At 52.2% G+C, this 23,939-nt stretch overlaps 1 protein-coding gene across 2 annotated transcripts; it reads left to right on the forward strand.

Moving 5' to 3' along the window:
* The first annotated feature begins 1,692 nt into the window (after positions 1 to 1,692).
* LRRC32 (leucine rich repeat containing 32) lies at positions 1,693 to 16,360 on the forward strand. 2 transcript variants are annotated; one of them, XM_078875999.1, is made up of 3 exons: positions 1,693 to 1,840; positions 8,363 to 8,638; positions 11,613 to 16,360. In XM_078875999.1, the coding sequence occupies exons 2-3, from the start codon at positions 8,486 to 8,488 to the stop codon at positions 13,839 to 13,841; spliced, it is 2,382 nt and encodes a 793-aa protein (XP_078732125.1). In that variant the 5' UTR covers positions 1,693 to 1,840; positions 8,363 to 8,485; the 3' UTR covers positions 13,842 to 16,360. The 2 variants fall into 2 exon arrangements, with proteins under 2 accessions (XP_078732125.1, XP_078732126.1); XM_078876000.1 differs by lacking the exon at positions 1,693 to 1,840 and adding an exon at positions 6,154 to 6,252.
* The last annotated feature ends 7,579 nt before the right edge of the window (positions 16,361 to 23,939 follow it).

Here is a 23,939-nt window from a genome sequence, read left to right on the forward strand (position 1 = left end):
GGGGGTGCTCCAGGTGTGTCCAGGTGGGGCTCGGGGAGCCGCGGTGTCTCTTGAAGGGTCCCGGGGGGGGGGGGGCTCCGTGACGCTCCACGCGTTGCGTTACTGATTCTTGGTAATGTTGAGGTTGGGGGTTTTTTGTGTTTCGTTTGTTCGTTGTGCATTACCCGAATTCGGTAAGTCGGTGGAGACGGCGAGTCCACGCGCCAAGCACGCGGGCCCTGTGAGACACGCAGAGAGAGAGACACCGAGAGAGAGACAGAGAGACAGACACAAAGACACACACGTAGACATGGGGACAGACACGGAGACACGGAGAGAAACACAGAGAGACAGACAGAGAGACACACAAAGACACACACAGATACACACAGAGACACCCACAGAGACACGGATACAGACACAGAGATATGGAGACAGACACAGAGAGACAGACACAGAGACACACACAGAGACACACACAGACACACAGAGACACACACAGACACAGAGACACACACAGAGACACACACAGAGACACGCATACAGACACACAGAGACACACGCAGAGACACGGAGACAGACAGAGACATGGAGACAGACACAGAGACACGGAGACAGATACAGAGACACGGAAACAAACACAGAGACACAGATACAGACATAGAGAGACAGACACGGAGACATGGAGACAGACACAGAGAGACAGACACAGAGAGACACACGCAGAGACACGGAGACAGACAGAGACATGGAGACAGCCACAGAGACACGGAGAGAGACACGGATACAGACACAGACCTAGAGACACACAGAGATAGGGACACAGAGACACGGAGACACAGGGACAAACAAGTAAGGACACTGAATAGATAATGACACGTAGCCAGAGACATACAGACAGAGAGAGGGTTGGACAGAGAACAAACTGACACAGAGACAGACAGAGAGAGACACAGCGAGAAACAGACACAGAGAGACAGACGGAGCGGATGAGAGAGACAGACACAGCGAGAGACAGAGAGAGACACAGCGATAGACAGACAGAGCGGATGAGAGCGAGACAGAGAGACAGAGAGAGACAGAGCGAGAGACAGACAGAGCGGATGAGAGCGAGACAGAGAGACAGAGAGAGACAGAGCGAGAGACAGACACAGAGAGACAGACGGAGCGGATGAGAGAGAGAGACAGTGAGAGACAGACACAGAGAGACAGCGAGAGACAGACAGAGCGGATGAGAGCGAGACAGAGAGACAGAGAGAGACAGAGCGAGAGACAGACAGACACAGAGAGACAGACGGAGCGGATGAGAGCGAGACAGAGAGAGAGACAAACACAGAGACACAGCGAGAGACAGACAGAGCGGATGAGAGCGAGACAGAGCGAGCGAGGAAGAGGAAAGAGCGAGCGAGAGCGAGACATGTGGGCAGTCCTCCCCCACAAACTCGGGGATGCCGACTCCCTCCCTCCCTCCCCGCGCCTCGCGAACTTCAGAGCTCGGCACCCCGCAGCGATCGCCATCATCTCGGCAGGGGACAGCAAAAGGCGCCGATAGCCGCTCCGACTCCGCTGGTGATGCCAACGCCGTCGCGATCATCCCTCGTCTGGAGGAGAGAGGTGGGGGGGGAGAGAACGACATCCACACCACCACCACCAACCCCCCCCCCGACTCGCGAGGAGGGCTATAGTCGGCAGGAGGAGTTACGCAACCCCCCCACAACTCTACCCTAGCCCCCCCCCTCCCCGGGCAGCGGGAGGGTGTTTTACTCTTCGTTGGGGGGGGGTCACGCGAGTAGCAGCAGGCAGGAGACCTTCCTGGGAGCTTCGCTGTCAACGTCGGCCGTGAAGTCTGAAAGTTGGGCAAGTAAGTGGCGAGCGAGCGAGCGCACGCACGCGAGACAGAGAAACAAAGAATCCCCTTCATCACCCCCTTCATCATCATCCTCCTCCTCCTCCTGCTCGTATCGCCTCGACCACAGCCGTCAGGTAACGGTTCGTTTTGAGGCTGAGTCGACCTAGGGGAGGCCCAGCACCGGCTCAGATAATCTTCACTGGTGTTGGTGGCCGTGAGCGGTGAATCGAACTCGGGTGGATCCTGTACTTACAGCTCTCTCTCTCTCTCACACACACGCGCGCGCTTATCATAATTATAATGTTTCGGTCCTGTGTCAATCCAGCTGCTGGCTGTGTCAATCCAGCTGCTGGATTGACACAGCCAGGGAGTTCTTTGGCCATGCGGCAACCACGGCTTTTGTGGGTGAAGTGGTCAGTGGTGCGGGTTGTCTGGCTAAGCCCTCACTCGAACTCACGTGGCCGGGGTTCGCAGTGCGCGTGTGCGGATAACTGCGCCACGCCGCTCCCCCGCAGACACACGCGCACGACACGTGTGTGGCTAACGTGTTGCTCTGTCACGAATGTTCGCTACCCATCCACCTATGTGCCCTTCACTCTCTCAGCCCACGCGGTCTTCTCTCAGCCCACACGCGCTCCGAGCGGTGGCGCTGCGGTTCGCACACTGCGCTGCCGGCCTCTGGCGTGGGGTTTATCCAGCAGTGGATCAACGCAGAGTTGAACATCGCGCTCCAAGTCACGGGACCCTTTCTTGCCAGTGTCGACGTATGGAACGTGAGGATAGCTTTAACCCTCTCTGGCGAATACAACGGGAGATGTAAAGATGGCAAGAAGGGTCCCATGATGTAGCTACTCAACCACGAGCTAGGAATGCTCTGATAGTGGCATTGCCCTTGTACTGCTCGTCTTTTATCGTTCTCTGCTCTGACACCGGTGGAGGCCGATCAGTTTCAAAGACGATGCCACCATACACGATCAGGGCCACGTGTTTGCTTGCTTGCACGTTCACCGCAAGTGCTCTCTGTGTGTGTGTGGTTAATGCAGTCACTTGATTCCTCAAAAAATGTATCTGTTTGGTGTTTGGACATCTTAACACCCACCTGTTTTATTGCCAGAAAGGGTAAATAGAATATATTACAATTTTCTCATCACTTTTTTTGATCACCGCGATGCCATTACCGCTGCAGATATACTTCAAATAAAACTTTTATTTTTTTGTGTACGCATCCCATCAACCCCACAACGCCTTGCTGGAGTGACTTTTTCCAGCAGCGTTGTTTCAATGGTTTCTCTAAATTCGGGGTCTCGTCAGCGGGAAGTCAGCATGGCCCTAAACCACGGCGTTCTTCACTCATTTTCAGAGGAGGAGGAGAGGGGGGGAGCCCCCCACTTTCGCCGATAAGACATCAGCAGTGTGTGAGGGTGCCGCCACAACATTTTGAAACCATTGTTGGGGGTTTGTAACAGTAGCACGATGATGATGATGATGGGGTGGTGTTTTCACTCTTTGTGTATTGTCAGGGGGGGCCGGGCCGGGCCGTACTTAAGGGCCATCACGGGCCGCCAGTGACCTACCGGGGGGGGGTGGGGCCTTGTAATGAGAGAACACCGCTTGAAAGCAACGTGGACGAACGGCCCGAGTGTTCGTAGAGCCGGGGGCACCCTCTGTGCATGCTCGGCACGTGGCTCTGCGGTGCCGTGTGGGGCCAGGATCCCTGAAATCGCGATGGACGCGATTGCCTCCGACAAAGTGAAATGGCAACTCGTAGCGAAACGTCGAACACTCAGATTGTAAATGTGGTGGATTTGCTCTCCAACACACAACCGGTGGTGCTGTGCCAGTAACGAATTGGCCACGTTCTAAAGCTTTCGTGACTGCCGTTAGAGTCTAACACGTAGTCGGGCTTTCGCGACCAATGTCATCCATAATATAGGTGGTTTTTTTTTGGAGGGGGTGGGTTAGATCGCGTAAATATATAAATGTGTCGTTAAACCCGGCCGGGTACGGGTACCCGTTTGCGACCCTGGTGCGGCCGGGTACGGGTACGGGTAGGCCGTGAGTCATCAGTGAGTAACCGTTTGTCACTCATTTCGGGTAGGGTACGGGTAGCATACGGGTACCCATACCCGGCCGGGTACGGGTACGGGTACCCGTTTGCGACCCTGGTTACGGCCGGGTACGGGTACGGGTAAGGAATCAAAACCCGTTTGCGACCTCTGCCCCTGGCCCATCCACTTGAATTGGCGTAGCAAGAGGCTGGATGGCACGGGTGGTGCATCGGCCACTCATCTCAGTCAGTCGACCCGTGGCACCTGCTGGGTCTGCCCCGTGAACTCCTGCTGCCAGCGGGCGTTCGACACTTCACGTGGCTTCAACGTGCACCTAGCCTGGCACAAGCGTCACCGCAACTCAGTGGCGAACGGCGGTTGATGTTGTTGTTGTTGGTGCATCTGCCAATCGTCTCGGTGAATCAAACCCCATGGCGCCACGCGAAATTTGTCCCGTTAAGACTCCCGTGTCGGGCGAGCCTTCGACGCTTCGCGTGGCCACGTGGGTGCACCCAGCCTGGCACAGGCGCCTCCACCTGGGTTGTTGCGTGAGGATCACATCAGCGGCGTGTCGATAGGATTTAGCGCGTGCGTTGAGTCCAGCGTCACTTTGTTTACGACGGAAAGCAAAAGGGGAAATGCGAACCGAGCACCTGGGAAGCTCCCTTGGAAATGTATGGAAAGGCTGGATTGTTAAAATAATGAGCAGCAGCAGCAGCCACGGCACCATCATCATCATTACCATCATCATCATTAGCATCATCATTAGCATCATCATCATTAGCATCATCATTACCATCATCATCATTAGCATCATCATTACCATCATCATCATTAGCATCACCATAGTCATCATTATCATTACCATCATCATCATTAGCATCATCATTACCATCATCATCATTAGCATCATCATTACCATCATCATCATTAGCATCATCATAGTCATCATTATCATTACCATCATCATCATTAGCATCATCATTACCATCATCATCATTAGCATCATCATTACCATCATCATCATTAGCATCATCATTACCATCATCATCATTAGCATCACCATAGTCATCATTATCATTACCATCATCATCATTAGCATCATCATTACCATCATCATCATTAGCATCATCATTACCATCATCATCATTAGCATCATCATTACCATCATCATCATTAGCATCACCATAGTCATCATTATCATTACCATCATCATCATTAGCATCATCATTACCATCATCATCATTAGCATCATCATTACCATCATCATCATTAGCATCATCATTACCATCATCATCATTAGCATCACCATAGTCATCATTATCATTACCATCATCATCATTAGCATCATCATTACCATCATCATCATTAGCATCATCATTACCATCATCATCATTAGCATCATCATTACCATCATCATCATTAGCATCATCATTACCATCATCATCATTAGCATCACCATAGTCATCATTATCATTACCATCATCATCATTAGCATCATCATTACCATCATCATCATTACCATCATCATCATTAGCATCACCATAGTCATCATTATCATTACCATCATCATCATTAGCATCATCATTACCATCATCATCATTACCATCATCATCATTACCATCACCATAGTCATCATCATCATTACCATCATCATCATTACCATCATCATCATTACCATCACCATAGTCATCATCATCATTACCATCATCATCATTACCATCATCATCATTACCATCACCATAGTCATCATCATCATTACCAGCAGCAGCAGCAGTAACTGCAGTTGCACGAGTAATAATAATAATAAGCACAAGTTATCAGTAGGAGCCATCGATATTGCACGCCGTTCAATAATAACAACAGCGGAGTATTCATCCCCTTGTCAATCCACCGCTGGATGAAGGTCCGCTGCCTTCCGTGTCGGCTACGGTGCTTGTCTGAACATCCTTCAGCACGCTGCTCGGTCGACGGTGGATTTGGCTTCCAAGGAGCAGTTCATATGCCACGTGGCGCACGGATGATTATTTATTAGAACCCTTGCACTTGATGATAATCGAACTGAGGTTGTTGGGTTGGCGGCGTTGGGTCACTTGACGCTGCTGACTCACCTTGACCACCCCCCCACCCACCCACCCGCACCCCCCATGTGATCGCATCAAACGTTTCTAAGTGTTGCGCTCCAGGGAAGCCCTGGAGTTTGTTGGTTACATCTCTGCTCGCCTCTATAAAGCCAGGCAGCCTCGGCACGGCGGTTCAAGGCGAGCGAGACGGAGCGACGCACCAGCAGCGAATGGGAGGCCGCTCAAACATTCATTTTATTTCAGCTGCCAATTACTTTGGCATGCCATTTTTTTCTCACGATGCTGACCACAGGTAAATTGACGCACGCTTCGAGACGGAGTGAGCTTGTGGCAGGCTGTTCTTTAAGGGTGGCTGTTAAATTACAGTTGCTACAGAACGGGTGTTATATGATGCTTGCTATAGGATGCTTGTTATAGAACGGTTGTCATATGATGATTGGTATCGGTTGCTGCGGGGTGGGCAGCATGGGGCATTGCAGCGCCGTGCATTGTTGTACTGTACTTCTACGCTCCCGCGACTATCTATGGCGTGTATCTGAGCGATGATCAGCGGTATAGAGTAAATATTCACTTAAAAGTGCAACAGGGGATGTGTTGTGCGTGTGTTCCGTGCTGCTTTGGGGAGCGGTGGTGTAGTGGTTAGCGCACAGGGCTACGAACGCCGGCGAGCCGAGTTCGATTCCCGCTCACGGCCAACGTCAGTGACGATTATCTGAACCGGTTCTGGACATCTCCTAGGTCGACTCGGCCTCAAATGAGTACCTGGTGCGGTGTGTAAACATCGCCACTAGGGAGACAAAGGCGGCCGGGCGTGGTGTTGGCCGCTCACCCTCGTGTGCCGTACCGGCCTGCATAGGTGCTCGCTGGCAACACTTGCCCCAACAGTCTGTTAAGGCTACACGGGGGATCTTTGTCTTTGTACCAACAGCGGTGGGTTTCTGGCGCAGGGGTTGAATGAGGTGCGGTGGTGGTGGTGGTGGTGCCATGAGCAGCATTGGGCCATGGTGACAACTTGACCTTGATTTGCGTGCACAATGGAGGAGGGATATTGCCCGAAACGTCGCCCGTTATATCTCTTCGTTATCATCTTCCTTTTTTAGACGGCAGTGTTGTTTTTGGCGAACGCGTCGAGTGTTGTTGTTGTAGTAGGTTTTTACCCTTTAAACTGGTACAAAACTGACACCTTTATACAAGGCATCATGTTTGCAATAACCGCAACACAAGCAGTCAAAATGCAAACAAAAAGAAACAACTCTGATAATGGTAATGATAAGTACTGTCCTTGAAGTTGATTGCATATCATTACCATTATCAGAGTTGTTTCTTTTTGTTTGCATTTTGACTGCTCGTGTTGCGGTTATTGCAAACATGATGCCTTGTATAAAGGTGTCAGTTTTGTACCAGTTTAAAGGGTATAAACCTACTACTATATTTTGCCACTGTTAAAGGAGGTCTCATAGTGTTGTTGTTGTTGTTTTTAGATTAATCTCGATATCGTGAGTCATCGTAGCTTCACTCGTTAGTTGTATTTGTTAAGGCAGGTAAAGTACCCTCCCTGCGCCACAAGCAGAGAGGCGCGTGACGGGGATTTTGGCCGCGCACGTGGCCTGCCCGGCCACGTGAACAGGCGGCAGTGCAGCGGTTCAGCGCACCGCGCGCTCTCTCAAGCCGCCTGCTTTCGCCCCAGTTCGATTCCCGGCCACGGTTAACGTCGGTGGGGGGTTGTTGAGGGGGTCGTGGGCCCGGAGATCTCCACTAAACCGGTCCCCGGGGTCCACGACCCCCTCAACAACCCGCCCACGCACCACCCGCATCCGTGACCGGCATTGCATGGGGTGGCCTTCATCCAGCAGTGGATTTGACCGTGGGTTGTAAATCAATATCGATCTTCACACGCATATAGCTGCTGCTACTGCTGCTGCTAGTTGTATTTTGCCAGGCAAAGCTCACTGAGCGGTGTAGCGCTTTTTCAGAAGCGCCCCGGCTATTACAAATGATAGCCAAATGAAGTGGCTGATCGTGTGGCAACTTCTAGCAGCCAAATACTCTGAACGCGTGATGTTGATTCTAAATGTGGAGGGGAAAACCGGAGGACCCTGAGAAAAATCCACGCGGCCACATGGGGAGAGAGAGAGAGAGACACACCAACTCCAAATATACAGCAGCAGCAGGCGTCGGGGTCGGGATCGAGCCCACGACCTCCTGCGTACCAGGCGAGGCAGTTAACATCTCCTAGCCACCGTGCATGCTACATCATTCGCACAGTACGTAGCCAACCGTGTTAATCGAAGGTTGCGATGTTACATATATAAAACGTTCATCACCTAATGGTGCAGGCAACTGATTAATGTCTTGTTTGAACAAAGGATGCCGACTGACCGACCGACCCCGTTGACTTGCAGGTTCATGGAAAGGCAATCTGAAGTGGGAATTGCAGCACCGCTCCTAAGATCGAGGCGCTCGAGAAGAACGGACAGAAAAGAGACGCTCTTTGCTGGAGGAGGAGAAGTGTAGGGAGGAAGACGATGAGGAGGAGAGAAGGAGGAGGAGGAACCATGTGGTTGGTCACCATCTTGTTGTATCTCCTGGTGACACTACAAGGCCATGGGGCCACGTTTAGGCCCCGAGAAGACATCTTCGTGACTGTGCCTGCACTGGACTCCTCCGGCTGCCTGATTGTAAGTTGATAACGACGACGATGATGTTGATGATGATGTACGCACGTATGCTGAACTTCTTTCGCACCGTACGTGGCCAGCCGTGCTAATCTTCATGATCACGTATATATTGATGATGACGCTGTAGGTGATGATGATGATGCCGATGATGATGTTAATGTTGATATGGATTTTGATGTTAATGATTATGTTGATGACGTTGATTTTGATGATGAGGGTGATGACGATTATGATGTTGATGATGATTACATTGAGGATGGCATCCATCCACGTGCTGGCCGAGGTCACGGAGTGTGGGTCTCGGAGAGGTCACACGATTAGAATCTCACTTTCGATGAAACTCATCCCTGCGCCTAAATTCGAATCCTTGCACCACACACGCGTTCAAACGCCCGGTGCAAAGCCGATCCAGAGAGCTTCCGATGAGGATGAAGACCTGAGGTTTTTTACATTTAAACATTTATTAACGCTTGTTGAAAGACCCACCTCTTGTCGTTCGTCTCTAACAATATAATAGCACGAACACAGGTGAAGCGGTTGGCTGGATATCTGCGCTTATCGTGTGATTCCTTTGATTCTAGATTTGAAGCTTTCGTGACTGCAAGGATTCATATTCTTAGGTTTTCTCGGTAAAGTCACGTAGGTAAAAAATTAATATTAATAAAAGTAAAATAAAAATAAAATAAAAATCACGACGTTTCGGAGGCAACACAAGCTTCCGTCTTCAGGTGGAACCGTCACAGCACGATAGCTGTATCAATTAAGAGACATTCCAAGAAAACAGTCCTTGTATATATACTGGTTGAGGGTGGGGGGAGCCAAGGTAGGCTCTGAATATTATTTTTGTGAGGTTCGGTGCGGCTGAAGCACGCTGCTAGGAATGAGCCTTTGTTGTGTAGACTGGTTGAACTCGGAGGTTCCAAGAGTTGTTAAGGTGCGGCTGCTGTAAAGGTGCGTGTAAATGGGACTGAGCCTTTTGTTATGTAGAGGTGGTGCGGCTGAAACCGTTGCTAGGAATGAGCCTTTGTTGTGTAGACTGGTTGAACTCGGAGGTTCCAAGAGTTGTTAAGGTGCGGCTGCTGTAAAGGTGCGTGTCAATGGGACTGAGCCTTTTGTTATGTAGAGGTGGTGCGGCTGAAACCGCTGCCAGGAATGAGTCTTTGTTGTGTAGACTGGTTGAACTGGGAGGTTCTAAGAGTTGTTATGGTGCGGCTGATGTAAAGGTACGGCTGCTGTGAATGGGACTGAGCCTTTGTTATGTAGATGAAACAACACTTTTCTACGTTGCTGGGATTAATTCTTGATTTGCCAAATATGTGTGGAAAAACTTAAAGTAGGAAAAAAAAGTGTGTGAAAAAAGAAGAAACTATACGGTAACTGAAGAATAGTGCCTGTCAAATAAGATGGTGCAAATATGTGTAGTTAAATCTTTTTTGCTTGGTTAATAACATCTTTCCAATGATTACTAAGTTTATACCCATCATCACGGTTGAAATTATGTCTGTGTTTGTATATTTGGATGGCTTCGTGTACAAACCTTTGATGGTAGCCAGGAGGTTTGCAGAGCACCTTGGTCTCGGAAAAGACAATTTCATGAGAGCCCACAGCATTGTAGCAATGATCGGCAACGGCGGAAGAATCAGTTTTGCCGTGTTTCAGATCTGACTTGTGCTCGTGGACACGATCAGAAATATGACGTTTCGTTTCTCCAATGTAGCAATCACCACAACTGCAACTCAGTTTGTAGACTCCAGGGTATTGTAAGTCAGGAATGACATCTTTCACAGATGGAATTAGATCACGGATTTTATGTACTGTACTGAATCGGACTTGGATCTTATGTTTGTTTAGAATTTTGGAAATATTTTGGTCACGCCTGTTATGTATGGCAACCTGATAGTTTTGATCGGAGTTTCATGTGGCTGTTTCTGTATAGTGGGAGAAACAGCTTGGCGGATGGTGTGGTCAGAGTATCTGTTCATCCTGAGGGCCCGATGTACATGTCTTAATTCACTGGCCAGGTGGTGTTGGTCAAAAATGCCATGAGCTCTGTGGTATAGCGTTTTGATGAGATAATTATTTTGAGATGGGTGGTGGTGGGAATCAGGTTTCAAGTAGGAGTCTGTGTGGGTGGCTTTCCTGTATACAGAATGTCCCAAGGATCCGTATGGTCTCCTCTCAAACAGAATATCTAAGAATGGTAGTTTACCATCTTTCTCCACTTCCATGGTGAATCTGATGGATGGGTGTCTGGAATTGATGTAGTCCAAGAAGTGGTTCAATGCTGGGAGGCCATGTGGCCAAATGACGAAAGTGTCATCCACATACCTCTTCCACAGGGAAGGACGCAGGGTGGATGTCTGAATGGCGTCTGATTCAAACTTTTCCATGAGCATGTTGGCTAACACTGGTGACAAGGGGGAGCCCATAGGGGTACCCTCATTCTATTTGTAGAAGGTGCCATTCCAGGTAAAATACGACCCATCGTGTCGACGATCAACTCTCCTACCTACAAACTAGCCCGGTTTCTATAAGATACTCTGCTTCCCTTCACAGGCAAGACCTCTTCAGCAGTACTCAACTCAACCCAATTAGTCTCTATGGTCAAGGACATGGTACTATCTCCTGATGATATCCTTGTCAGTTTTGATGTAGTATCTCTGTTTACCAAAGTCCCAGTACCTGACGCCCTAAAAATAATTGAGGACTTTGTCCAACATGGATTGAATTCGGATTTTCCTGCGCTGGTTAGGCATTGCCTCACCAACGCGTCTGATAGGGGCGTCCACAGGGAAGACGAAGCCACAAGGAATTCAGCTCCTTGTGCGGTCCTATAGCCAGTGGCCATTTTGGTTTGCGACGCCTCACAGTGGCGGCCGCGGGACAATGAGGACGACGAGAAGGGGGACGGCTCCCTTGACCGACGACTGACGACCGATCCGTTTGCTCGCCCGCTCTCGTTCTGCGTCCGCAGACGGCGCGGCACGCCTCCTGCCGGCACCAGGGCCTCTCCGCCGTGCCCTCCTCGCTGCCGGGCGACACGCTCCAGCTGGACGTGTCCGACAACGCCATCGCGTCGCTCTCCGCCGGCCCGCTGGGCCGCTACGCCTCTCTGGTCGTGCTCACGGCGCGGAGGAACGGCCTCGACACCGTGGCCGACGACTCCTTCTCGGGCCTCCGGGACCTGGAGCGGCTGGACCTGTCGGAGAACCGGCTGGGCGCGCGCGCGGACGGCGGCGTTGCCGCGCGGTCGCTGGCACGGGCGCTGTCGCGGCCGCCCGGCCTGCTGCACCTCGACCTGTCTCGCAACGGCCTGCGGGACGCGGCCCTCGAGGGCCTCCTGGCCGAGCTCAACAGCTCGTCGCTGGCGTCGCTGTCGCTCGCGGGGAACTCGCTGCGGTCGCTGGCGCCGCGCGCCTTTGCGTCGCTGCCCTCGCTGGCGCACCTCGACCTGGAGTTCAACGCCATCCACAGCGTCGCGCCCGGGGCGTTCGGCTCGGGCCTCTCGCGCCTCGAGAGCCTCTCGCTCGCCTACAACTCGCTGGTGTGCATCTCGGCCTTCGGCCTGCCCGGCCTGCGCCGCCTCAACCTGAGCAGCAACGCCATTGAGCACTTCGACAGCGACGACTCGCTGGGCCCCTACCGCCTCGAGTCGCTCGACCTGAGCCACAACAGGCTGCTCACCTTCCCGCGCCTGCCCAGGGACAATGTGCTGCTGCACCTTGACGCCTCGCACAACCGCATCGCGTTCCACTCGCCCGCCGAGGCTCTCGAGTTCCGCTTGGAGGTCGACGGCGACGGCGGCGACCCGCCCCGCGACATTCTGGCCGGGCGTTTCCTCGACGTGTCCGACGACGACCTGTCCGGCTCGACGTTCGTCAGCCTCGCCAGCCTGCGGACGCTCGACCTCAGCCACAACGCCGTGGCGCGCCTGCCCCACCGCCTGCTGGCCTCCGCGCCCGCCCTGACCGCTCTCGGCCTGAGCAACAACTGCCTGCGGGACCTCGACGAGGTCTTCAACTGCACGCTGCGCCGCCTGGAGACGCTCGACCTGAGCCACAACTCTCTGGAGTCGCTGGGCGGACGGCGGTCCGACGCCAACGCGGCGAGGAGGGCCTCCCCGTGGCCCCTGTGGGCGAGCGTGGGGCCCTCGCTGCGGCGGCTCAGCCTGCGGGACAACGAGCTTGCCCGCCTGCCGCCCTCCTTCTTCCAGGAGCTGCGGGCGGTCGAGGAGCTCGACCTGAGCCAGAACGCCGTGACAGCCGTGTGCGGGGCCGGGCCGGCCGGCAATCGCTCCGGCGGGGGCGGCAGGAGCCGGAGCGGCGGGAGCCGGAGCGGCGGGAGCCGGAGCGGTCGCAGGAAGCGGCACACCGGCGGCGGTGGTGGCAGTGGCGGTAGCAGCGGCGGCGGCGGTAGATTCGGCCACGGCAGGAGAAGCGAGGATTGCGTCCGATTCACGGGCGCCGCCTCTTTGCGGCACTTGGATCTCAGCGAGTGCCAGCTCCGAGCAATCGGAGCCGGCGCGTTCCAAGGCACGGTGCTGACGCACCTCAACCTGTCATCGAACCCGGACATGGGAGCCCCGGACGCGCCGTCAGGCGCCGGCCCGCCGGGGACGCTCCTGCGGGGCCTGGAGCACATGCTGGAAGTGCTGGACCTGGGCGGCTCCGCGCTGTGGCGCTGGTGGCGCGCCGTCGACTTCCCGTCGCTGCGCAAGCTGCGGCGGCTCGACGCGCCCGCCAACAACCTGAGCGCCGTGCCGCCCGGCGTCTTCGCCACGGCCTGCCAGAGGCTCGACGTGCGGGACAACGTGCTGGTGCTCCTGCCGGCGGACGGGCTGGCCGCGCTGTCGGCCACCCTGCTCGCGCTGCACGTGAGCGGCAACCCGTTCGACTGCTGCGCCGTCGACGGCTGGCTCGGGGCGCTGGACGCGTCGCGCGTCGACGTTGCGGACCGCGGCGAGGCCACGTGCGTCGCGAGGCCCCCGCCGACGGACTCGCGGATCGACGGCGCGGCGGCGGCGGCCGTCGTCCCCCTACGCAACGCCACCGCCCAGGGATGCCCCCCGTGGAGCGTGGTGGAGGTGGAGGAAGCCGGCCGGAGCCCCGTGGCCACGCTGGTGATCGTGTCGACGATCGTCGTCACGGTGCTGGGCTTCGGAGTGCTGCTGCTGGTCAAGCCCAACTTGATGCCTTTCTTGTAGCGTCGGTCGGCGAGGCTGCCATCTCGCCGCGCGATCCAGCCGGGCCGGCCGTGGGGGATTCCACACTCGCACGGTGGGGAGCGTGCCGCTGTCCCTAAGACGTCGGGCCGCGGATTTTCAGCCCGGTTGGTGAAGGCACCATCGGCAGGGCCGCCCATCCAGTGATGGCGACACGACAGCGCCGAACAGCTGCCAATACAAGAAGTGGCGGAGACTTTAAATGGCACAATCGTCGTCGTCGTCGGCCGTTCCTCCAGGGTCCAGTGAAACGAGAACTATTCTGCAATGAGATTTCTCACCACCGTAGCGTGGGCACCCATCTCTGTTGGTAGCCCTGGTGGGAAATTCCACATTCCCATGGCAGAGGCCAGTCTCATTCGTTGGACACCCGCTGTTGACTCACCAAGTTGTGGCTTCAAAGCCATGAACCACGCGCGTGTATTTAATATTTGTACGTACGTTGTGCACACTCGACTCGAACGCCTCTGTAGGCCAAAGCTCAAGACTTACGAGGGCATGGGGAAATAACTCCAATTACACTAATTAATTAATGTAAGCTTTTTATAAAATATTTCCACATGTGCATGTAATTTAAGAATGCTTTGTAATAATGTGACGCCCGTTGGCAACCCACTATTGGATTCGATCCTCCTACCCTCCCCCCCAAGCTGTGGTGGAGGTTGTTTGACCATACTTCACCTTCGTCACACCCAGGAGCAGGAATTCCCAAAGGACGTTAGCTTGCCATGGGCTGGGAATCAAACTCTGGTGGGCGGCTTCAGTGTCGTTAGCTACCACGCACTCGCTCCACCATGCCTCCCCAATACGTATACAGTATTAAGAGAAAAAGATGGGCAATTAATGGTTAGGGTTAGCGATCGGTAATTGCTGAAATATATTTATTATAATTATTTACTCCTTAATTCTGGCCACAAATGTCTACTCATGATTTGTTGTTTTTGTATCACAGAGGAAGCTGTTAACTTCACAGTCTGACGTTGTTTTGCATTAACTCCCTGCGTGCAGACGCGGCTGTCGTGTGGTCAATCACTCACCTAAGCCAACTGACGGCCATCGTCATCACTACCATCAACCAGTGTCTATCCACTGCTGGCTCGCCGTCGACCCGTGACACTACTGCCCATCTCGCTCCCGCAAAAAAAAATTCGCCGCATCTCGTCGCTCCATCTCCGTGGCGGGAACGCACGTTCCATCCCTCTTAGCTGCTTCGCTCTACAGTCGAACCCCTCTTGACGACCACCACTACCAACGACGAATCACTTCACGACGGGCCTCCATAGAGCCCAATGTATACTCTTTGGCTCTTTCGGTAAAGTCACGTGGGTATAAAATAAAATAAATGACGACGTTACGATCGCAACACAAGATGGTCGTCCTCGGGCGGGAAAAAAATATTATGTTTTATTTTCTACCCACGTGACTTTACCGAAAGAACCAAAGAGTATGGATTCCTGCAGTCACGAAAGCTTCAAATCAAGATCGAGCCCAATGTGTTGACTTATCGGCCATTCCCCTGTTAACGACAGGCAGTTGTAGGTACAGTGCATATTAATTTATGCATTGGTTAGTCATGTTTATTTTAATAGTATGTGTTTATAATGTTGTTAGTATCTTTATGTATTAATAGCCATTGTTTAAATATTATGAAGTACGTTTTTTTGGGTGAAAAAGGGGGTAGCGTTCGATGCTGTCGGAACGAATCAAGCCGGCAACGTCTCTGTCACTTAAGGACCGTCTTCGTGGAACCAAGTAGCGTCGTTTTGTAGCCGCGACGTCCCCTGGACCCCGAGCATACTCTGGCCGTCCGAGGCAGTCAGCGTAACGAAGGCTTTGATTTGTTTAACAGGCAGTAGTAGTAGTACGAGGAGGCTTTTGCGATCAATATTGTCCATCGTAGAGGTGTTATGGGTTAGATCGCGTAAATATAAATGTGTCGTTAAACCCGCCACCATCCGACACGGTCAATTTACGCGCTATAACCCGAAAGAACACGGATATTATGGGTGATATTGGTCGCGAAATCCTGCAATGGAGTAAGGTTTGTCGCATAAGCAAAACGTGCCAATTCGTTACCAGTAGAGCACGCCGGCTGTGTGTTGGGGAGTAGACCCGCAATTGTGAATGTTGTGGGTTTACTCTTCAACACACCGGTGTGCTGAAGCAGTAACAAATTGGGATTCTATTTCATTTTGGATTCATAAGGCGAATTTCGTCAAGGCGCTTGACAACGCTTGCCAACCACGGTGGAAAAAAATGGCTAAATAAGTGAAGGATGGGTGGGGTAAGTACGGCCGTTAATAATCGGGTTTGGAAAAGGAATGAGATGTCGTGACAGAGGAAGAAGGCGATGGAGCACGTTTTGATTTTACGTGACAAACATCACTGATAGGCGGGCTCGACGGCACTCATTCATATTCAGGAGATCTGACCCAGGAAGAACAGCTCTATTGTGTCTTCTTGGTTCTTTCGGTAAAGTCACGTAGAAGGGGCATAATAAAATAATAAAAATAAAACATAATCAAATAATTCTCACGACGTTTCGGCCACAACGCAAGCAGCCGTCTTCAGGTGAAGAACAGGGCTGTCGGAAAGACAGCGTCTGAATGAATTGCTTGCGTTGTGGCCGAAACGTCGTGAGAATTATTTTATTATGTTTCATTTTTATTATTTTATTATTTCCCTTCTACGTGACTTTACCGAAAGAACCAAGAAGATGATTCCCTGCAGTCACGAAAGCTTTAAATCGAAATTTAGCTCTATTGTGTTTTGGCTTCCACCCATATCCACGTCGCAAGTTCCTCCTTTCTCCGGCAAAGCGCCATCGCGAAGTCCGCACAGCGAGCCCAAGCGAGGTGAAGGCGGCGGTGTTGGAGCTTTAACAAAACAGTTTACAATAGTGTTAGCGACGACGGCGCGCAGGTTGAAGGAACTCGTGAATGTCTTCGGTTAGAAGAAGCTAACGCGCCTGTTTGCGTGTTTGTAATGTATACGTGCGTCCGGCCGGAGAGCATCTCCCAGGGAGAGCTTTCCACCGACTTCAACAAGCGATATGTAGTATACGCGAGCGAGGTCAAGGTGCTCCAACAGGAATCCATACTCTGTGGTTCTTTCGGTAAAGTCACGTAGGTAGAAATTAAGTAAAACAAATCGACGACGTTCCGATCGCAACACAAGCAATCTTCATCAGCATTGTCTCGCCGTGGGTGTTCCACCCGATGAAGATTGTTTGTGTTGCGATCGAAACGTCGTGATTTAATTTACTTTATTTTATTTCTACCGACGTGACTTTACCGAAAGAACCAAAGAGTACGTTTCCAACAGCTTTAGCATGACACGTGCCCCGTTTTGTTTTTAGAAGTCGTACAAACGTATAGCTGCAACGTTGCCCAAGTCGATTTTGTATTTGCAAAGGTGACATTTTTCCTCGCAGATATACGTTTTTAAACGTCGCGATGCTCGATTTCGCGTAACCGCAATATGATTATTGTATCGTTATGATGAAGGACGCAATCATTGTCATTGTTTTATTGTGTAATTTAAATGCATCAAGTTAATGTCATTAAAACGCTACGGGGGGGAGGGGAGGGGGGAAGGGGGGTGAATTATGAAACTATTTAGGTGATGCTGCTGTTGCCCCACTGACAAGTATGCATAAGCACAAATAACAACAACAACAACAACCAACTCAACACACACCCGTCAACAACACTGCCGTAAAAGAAAAAAAAATTATATAATCGGCACCATTTCAGGCAGTATACCTTCATAGCACATGAAGAAGGGCTATTGCCCGAAACGTCACCTCTTATATATTTTCTTTAAAGCCACAGTGTTGTTGACGGGTCGTGTTGTTGTTTGTTTGTTAATTGCGCGGTGAATCTAGACGCTCTGTGGGTAACCGATTCGTCTCGGTGGGTTTCTCGGTAACACGGCATTGCCCTCGGCGATGCCACAGCAGCGTTGTCCTTCACACCGAGGACACTTTGAAAGTGTTACCCGTGCCCTGCGCGCGTGTATTTATGTGAGGAGCGGTGGCGCACTGGTTAGCGCGCCGCGCGACCCAACCCGGCGAACCGAGTTCGATTCCCGCTCACGATCGATAACCGTGGCGAATATCTGAACCGATCCCGGGCCTCCGCGAGGTCGACGCAGCTTCAAACAAGTACCTGGCGTGGTGGTTAAACATCGCCACTGGGGAGACAAAGGCGGCCGGGCGTGGGACTGGCAACATCAACCCCCTCGTGGTGCCGTGCCGGCCTTCATAGGTGCTTGCTAACAGCACTTGCCCCAACAGTTGGTTCAGGCTAAGACGGGGGTTTCTATGTATGCGAGTTTGCAATGGTTGTGTGTTTTTTTTGTTACCACTACTACAGACCTCATAGAACACTCCGAATTGAGCAGTTCAGTATTAAAACCACGGATGCGCCGAAGCATCTCGCAATCTTGAAAGCACGTGTGGTGTTGGTGTTTGATGAGCAAAGACATTCCGCGGGCACACGAGAAGCATGCTGCGCGCGATTTACGAGTCGTATCTGAACCCTGAAAATCGCCGCACATTGTAACATTGTCGAAACAGAATGCACAATGTGGGCCTTAATAAATAAATCAGGAGTAGAGGGTGGGAAGGGGGGTGGTGATGATTTCCCGAAAGTTCAAATCCTGGTCAAAAGGTTCACACAGTTCATCATCATCCCTCCATACAAAATGAGCACCACCAATTTCGGGGGAAGTCTATCAGCGTCTGTGCCGAGGAAAGAATGGCTCTCGCCGTAGGAATGTGGAATTGCCACCAGCGGCTCTGGGCGGCCGATGGCAATGAGTGCCACTTGAAGGCACGTGCAGTGCCCTAGACATCATCCCTGCTATTAAAATAAACTATATTTTATTTTACCAGCTAAAGCCCACTGAGCCATACAGCTCTTTTTTAGAAGCGACCTGGCCACAAATGATAGCTCAATGAAATGGCTCATCATGCGGACACTTACATATCAGCCAAATACTCTAAACGCGCGTTGATTCTAAATGTGAAGGTAAAAACCGGAGGATCCCGGAGAAAAATCCACGCGACCACGGGGATAGAGAAAGACGCGCAAACACCAAATATGCGGGCGTCAGGGTCGGGATCGAACCCACGACTTCCTGCATACCAGGCAAGGTAGTCAACATCTCCCACCGGCACACCATCTCCCCCATGAGTAGCAACAAACGCAACCGACTCCAAGGAGACTTTCCCTTCTCCTCCTGTTAAACCATCCCCGAGGGCTCAATCACGCACGCACGCACGCACACGTGTGTACGTGCACACGTGTGTGTGCACGTACGTGTGTAGGCACGTGTGTGCAGCCAAATATTCTAAACGCGTGATGTTGATTTTAAATGTGGAGAGAAAAACCGGAGGGCCACGGATACAAATCCATGCGACCATGGGATAGAGAGAGAGAGACGCACACTCTAAATATATCGCAGCCAGGGTCGGGATCGAACCCACGACCTCCTGTAGACCAGGCGAGGCAGTTAACATCTCACCACCGTGGCGCCCTCTATTATCGGAAGGTGGCGTGTGGTGGGGTAAACCGTGGGTCAGAGGTCGCAAATGGGTTTTGATTCCTTACCCGTACCAGGCCGCACCAGGGTCGCAAATGGGTACCCGTACTCGTACCCGACCGGGTACGGGTTCCCGTTCCCTACCCGTACCCTACCCGAAATGAGTGACAAACGGTGACTCACCAGTGACTCACGGCCTAACCGTACCCGTACCCGGCCGCACCAGGGTCGCAAACGGCTACCCGTACCCATACCCGGCCGGGTACGGGTAGCCGGGTATCGGGTAGGGTACGGATATCGGGTACCCGGATGCGACCTCTGCCATGTGTACTTCGCACGGCTTCCAAGACGGTCTGGCCAGGGTGGAAGAGGAGGCCAAATACAACTTAGGAGGAGGAGGGTGGTGGGGGGGCATCTCTTGAGTCTCGAACATTTGTACCGTTTTACTTTAGCCGTAAGTTATTATGACCCTAGCGTGTACAGTCACGTGCACTGCAAACACCATTTGTTTACCATGCGCTCGGTGAAAATTGTCCCAGTCTTACGCGGTGTGTGCCCTTCTGTGGATGGCAAACAGCAATGGGCAAAAGTTCATGGATTTATGATCATAGGTTTTTCCCCTTTTTTTCTGGCAACAAAACAGGTGTTAAGATGTTAAAACACCAAACTGAAACATTTTTACGAGGAATCATGTCTGCAATAACCACAATGCGTGTGGTCAGAATGCAAACAAAAACGTACTCTGATAATATATGATGCGTTGTCTTTGAAACTGGGTGGTCCACACCAGAGACAGCTTTCTTTTGAGCCTCGTCTCAAAACGGTGTTAGACCAGAGGAGGCCAAAAGGCGTTCATGGATTTATTGATGTTTTAGTTTATATCAGTAAATCCCACAGCACACATTCTTGCTGGTTAAAAAAAATACAATTAAACCACAACGCGTGCACGCGTTATCTGATACTTTAACACAACAGCTATTCGCAACGAAGCGGCGGTGATGTCACCACGGCGCTTGTGCCAGGCTAGGTGCACCCGCGTTGCTCTTCACACGACATCAGCGAGTTGGCCTTCACGTAAGTGAGTGGGTGGGTGAGTGAGCGAGTGAGTGAGTGGGTGAGCGTGTGGGTGAGCGAGTGAGTGAGTGGGTGGTGAGCAGGTGGGTGAGTGAGTGAGTGAGCGAGTGGGTGGTGAGCGAGTGAGTGAGCGAGTGAGTGAGTGGGTGAGCGTGTGGGTGAGCGAGTGGGTGAGTGGGTGAGCGAGTGGGTGGTGAGCGAGTGGGTGAGCGTGTGGGTGAGTGAGTGAGTGAGTGGGTGAGCGTATGGGTGAGTGAGTGAGTGAGCGAGTGGGTGAGCGTGTGGGTGAGCGAGTGGGTGAGCGTGTGGGTGAGTGAGTGAGTGAGTGAGCGAGTGAGTGAGTGGGTGAGCGTGTGGGTGAGTGAGTGAGTGGGTGAGCGTGTGGGTGAGCGAGTGAGTGAGCGAGTGAGTGAGTGAGTGAGTGGGTGAGTGAGTGAGTGAGTGAGCGAGTGAGTGAGTGGGTGAGTGAGTGAGTAAGCGAGTGGGTGAGCGTGTGGGTGAGTGGGTGAGCGAGTGGGTGGTGAGCGAGTGGGTGAGCGTGTGGGTGAGTGAGTGAGTGAGTGAGTGGTGAGCGAGTGAGTGCGTGGTGAGCAGGTGGGTGAGTGAGTGAGTGAGCGAGTGAGTGAGTGGGTGAGCGTGCGAGTGAGTGAGTGAGCGAGTGAGTGGGTGAGCGAGTGGGTGGGTGAGTGAGTGAGTGAGCGAGTGAGTGGGTGAGCGTGTGGGTGAGTGAGTGAGTGAGCGAGTGAGTGAGTGAGTGGGTGAGCGTGTGGGTGAGTGAGTGAGTGAGTGAGTGGGTGAGCGTGTGGGTGAGCGAGTGAGTGAGCGAGTGAGTGAGTGAGTGAGTGGGTGGGTGAGTGAGTGAGTGAGCGAGTGAGTGAGTGGGTGAGTGAGTGAGTAAGCGAGTGGGTGAGCGTGTGGGTGAGTGGGTGAGCGAGTGGGTGGTGAGCGAGTGGGTGAGCGTGTGGGTGAGTGAGTGAGTGAGCGAGTGAGTGAGTGCGTGGTGAGCAGGTGGGTGAGTGAGTGAGTGAGCGAGTGAGTGAGCGAGTGGGTGAGCGTGCGAGTGAGTGAGTGAGCGAGTGAGTGGGTGAGCGAGTGGGTGGGTGAGTGAGTGAGCGAGTGAGTGAGTGGGTGAGCGAGTGGGTGGGTGGTGAGCGAGTGGGTGAGCGTGTGGGTGAGTGAGTGAGTGAGTGGGTGAGCGGGTGGGTGGTGAGCGAGTGGGTGAGCGTGTGGGTGAGTGAGTGAGTGGGTGAGCGGGTGGGTGAGTGAGTGAGCGAGTGAGGGGGTGGGTGAGTGAGTGGGTGAGCGTGTGGGTGAGTGAGTGAGTGAGCGAGTGAGTGGGTGAGCGAGTGGGTGAGCGGGTGGGTGAGTGAGTGAGCGAGTGAGTGGGTGAGTGAGTGAGTGGGTGAGCGAGTAGGTGAGTGAGGGAGCCAGTGAGTGAGTTATTTCACACGCAGGCAACTTTTCTGGCACAAACCTGTCACTCAGTGCCATCATCACATGAATACTCAACTTAAATTAGACAATTCTAAACGATGACATACTAAATAGAACTGTTTAAAACATTTTTTTAAAGAAAGTTGTGGCTCTTGAGTTAGTTGCGGCATTCAGATGCAAAGCAATTTTATTTTGAGTTGATAAAAGGCGCAGGGTCCGCACAGAATCGCTGGTAAAACATTTTTTTTAAATCACTCCACTGCTGGATGAGGTCCCCCCTCACACACCGTGCGAGTCCGTGTGTGGTTATCTGAGCACACGCGTCAAAGTGCAGTACTTGTCCCAGCAAAGTCCAGTCCAGTACCAATAACACAGTTGGCAGAACATCTTTTGGAAGGCCGACTGCGGTATGCATTGTCTCGAGTCTATGTGTATGAGTCTAAACCTGAGCCGATGTGTGGACATCTGCTGGACATCTGTGGGGAAAAGAGCTTTATAGCTCATCGGATTCCTCCAGTATGAATATATAGTTTGATTCTGCGTACACGTGTCTGACATGGACTACACGTGTCACGACTGTGTGTGAGTGTCTATCTGTGTGTGTGTCTGTGCGTAAGGGCCCCAGGTATTTGCCGAGGAGAGGAAATCCTGCAATGATGCTGACTTCTTCCCCCGGGCTTTCACGTCCATAACACATTCCTGCTGCGGAGGGAGCTGGTAGGAACGTTGGGTTGCTCGGGCAATGGCCAGGGTCAACGGCGGCGTGGTGTATTCCGCAAATATGGCCGACTGTGAGGGCGGGCACAAGCCGGCGTGAGTAGGTGAAACGTTGAGTTTTATAAGGGCACCACGGGGTGACCAGCCCCTCCCCACCCAGCCCCACCCCTCCCACCCCCCACCCATCCCTACCAACCCCACCCAGCCCCTCCCCACCTTCCCCACCCAGCCCATCCCCACCCTCACCCAGCACGAGCCCTCGTGTGCCGTGCCGGCCTTCATAGGTGCTCGCAAACAGCACTTGCACCAACGGTCTGTTAAGGCTATACGGGGGATCTGTGTCTTTTCTTGACCTCCTGACACCATTAATTACTAATATTACTTTAAGTGCTGCGTGGATCACTGTCCAACAACTCAAATGTTGTCCTGCTCAAGTGTTGCTAAGTCGGACGCGTGACAACTTGATTTAAATCACTTTTGGACCTTCAGCTTTGCAGACTTTAAGTTATAAACGTGTGTTTTTGTAATATGCGAAGCGTTATGTTCACCTCGATTGAACACCCATTTCCTCTATTAAAAACCAATTTCTTTAGAACGACTTTTTGTGTTAAGCTTGCTGTCCTTTCCCCGCACCTCCGATTATCTCGGTCGGCTACGTACGGTGCGAAATAAGTTCAACACACATACATAGCACAGTGCGCTAAACACGAGGCCACCACTCCACACAATCTAACTACCGCTTTGCTAAATCAGCGGTAGCAGGCAAGCCGAGAGCATGAGGTCATGAACCTCTACGTTACTTCCATATCTAGTTCCATGGCGTGCCGACCAAGTGTTTTCGAATCTTCAAATCCAAAACGTTCAGTAAATGACGATAAAACTGGAAACGCGTAGATAGATGATAACGGCACGCAAAGGTGGAGTGCTGCTCACAAACAGCAGTCGGGCACAGCTCCCATCATGCCTTGCATGCACGTCATGTGACCACCACATTGCATGCACAATGCTCTCAGCCTTGTCGAGAACACCAGCACCACAGAACCGGATGTGTGGCCGTATTGTTGAGGGTTTACTTGTCAAGCAACTGATATTTCCGTAACTATTCATATGCAATAAAAAAAAAGGTTCAGAAAACATGTTTTTAAGCTGTAATCATCCTCAGGCACCGGGGTGTAAAATGCAGTTTGCAAATTTGTTTTTATTAACTATCTCTCTGGATTTTCTGTGCTGTAAAGAAGGGCCATTGCTCGAAACGTTGCCTATTTACATACACAATGTGCTTCGTTTGAGGCCACCATTGTTATTGCC

The sequence above is a fragment of the Lampetra fluviatilis genome, chromosome 43 (genome assembly GCF_964198595.1).
Source record: "Lampetra fluviatilis chromosome 43, kcLamFluv1.1, whole genome shotgun sequence".
NCBI lineage: Eukaryota > Metazoa > Chordata > Hyperoartia > Petromyzontiformes > Petromyzontidae > Lampetra > Lampetra fluviatilis.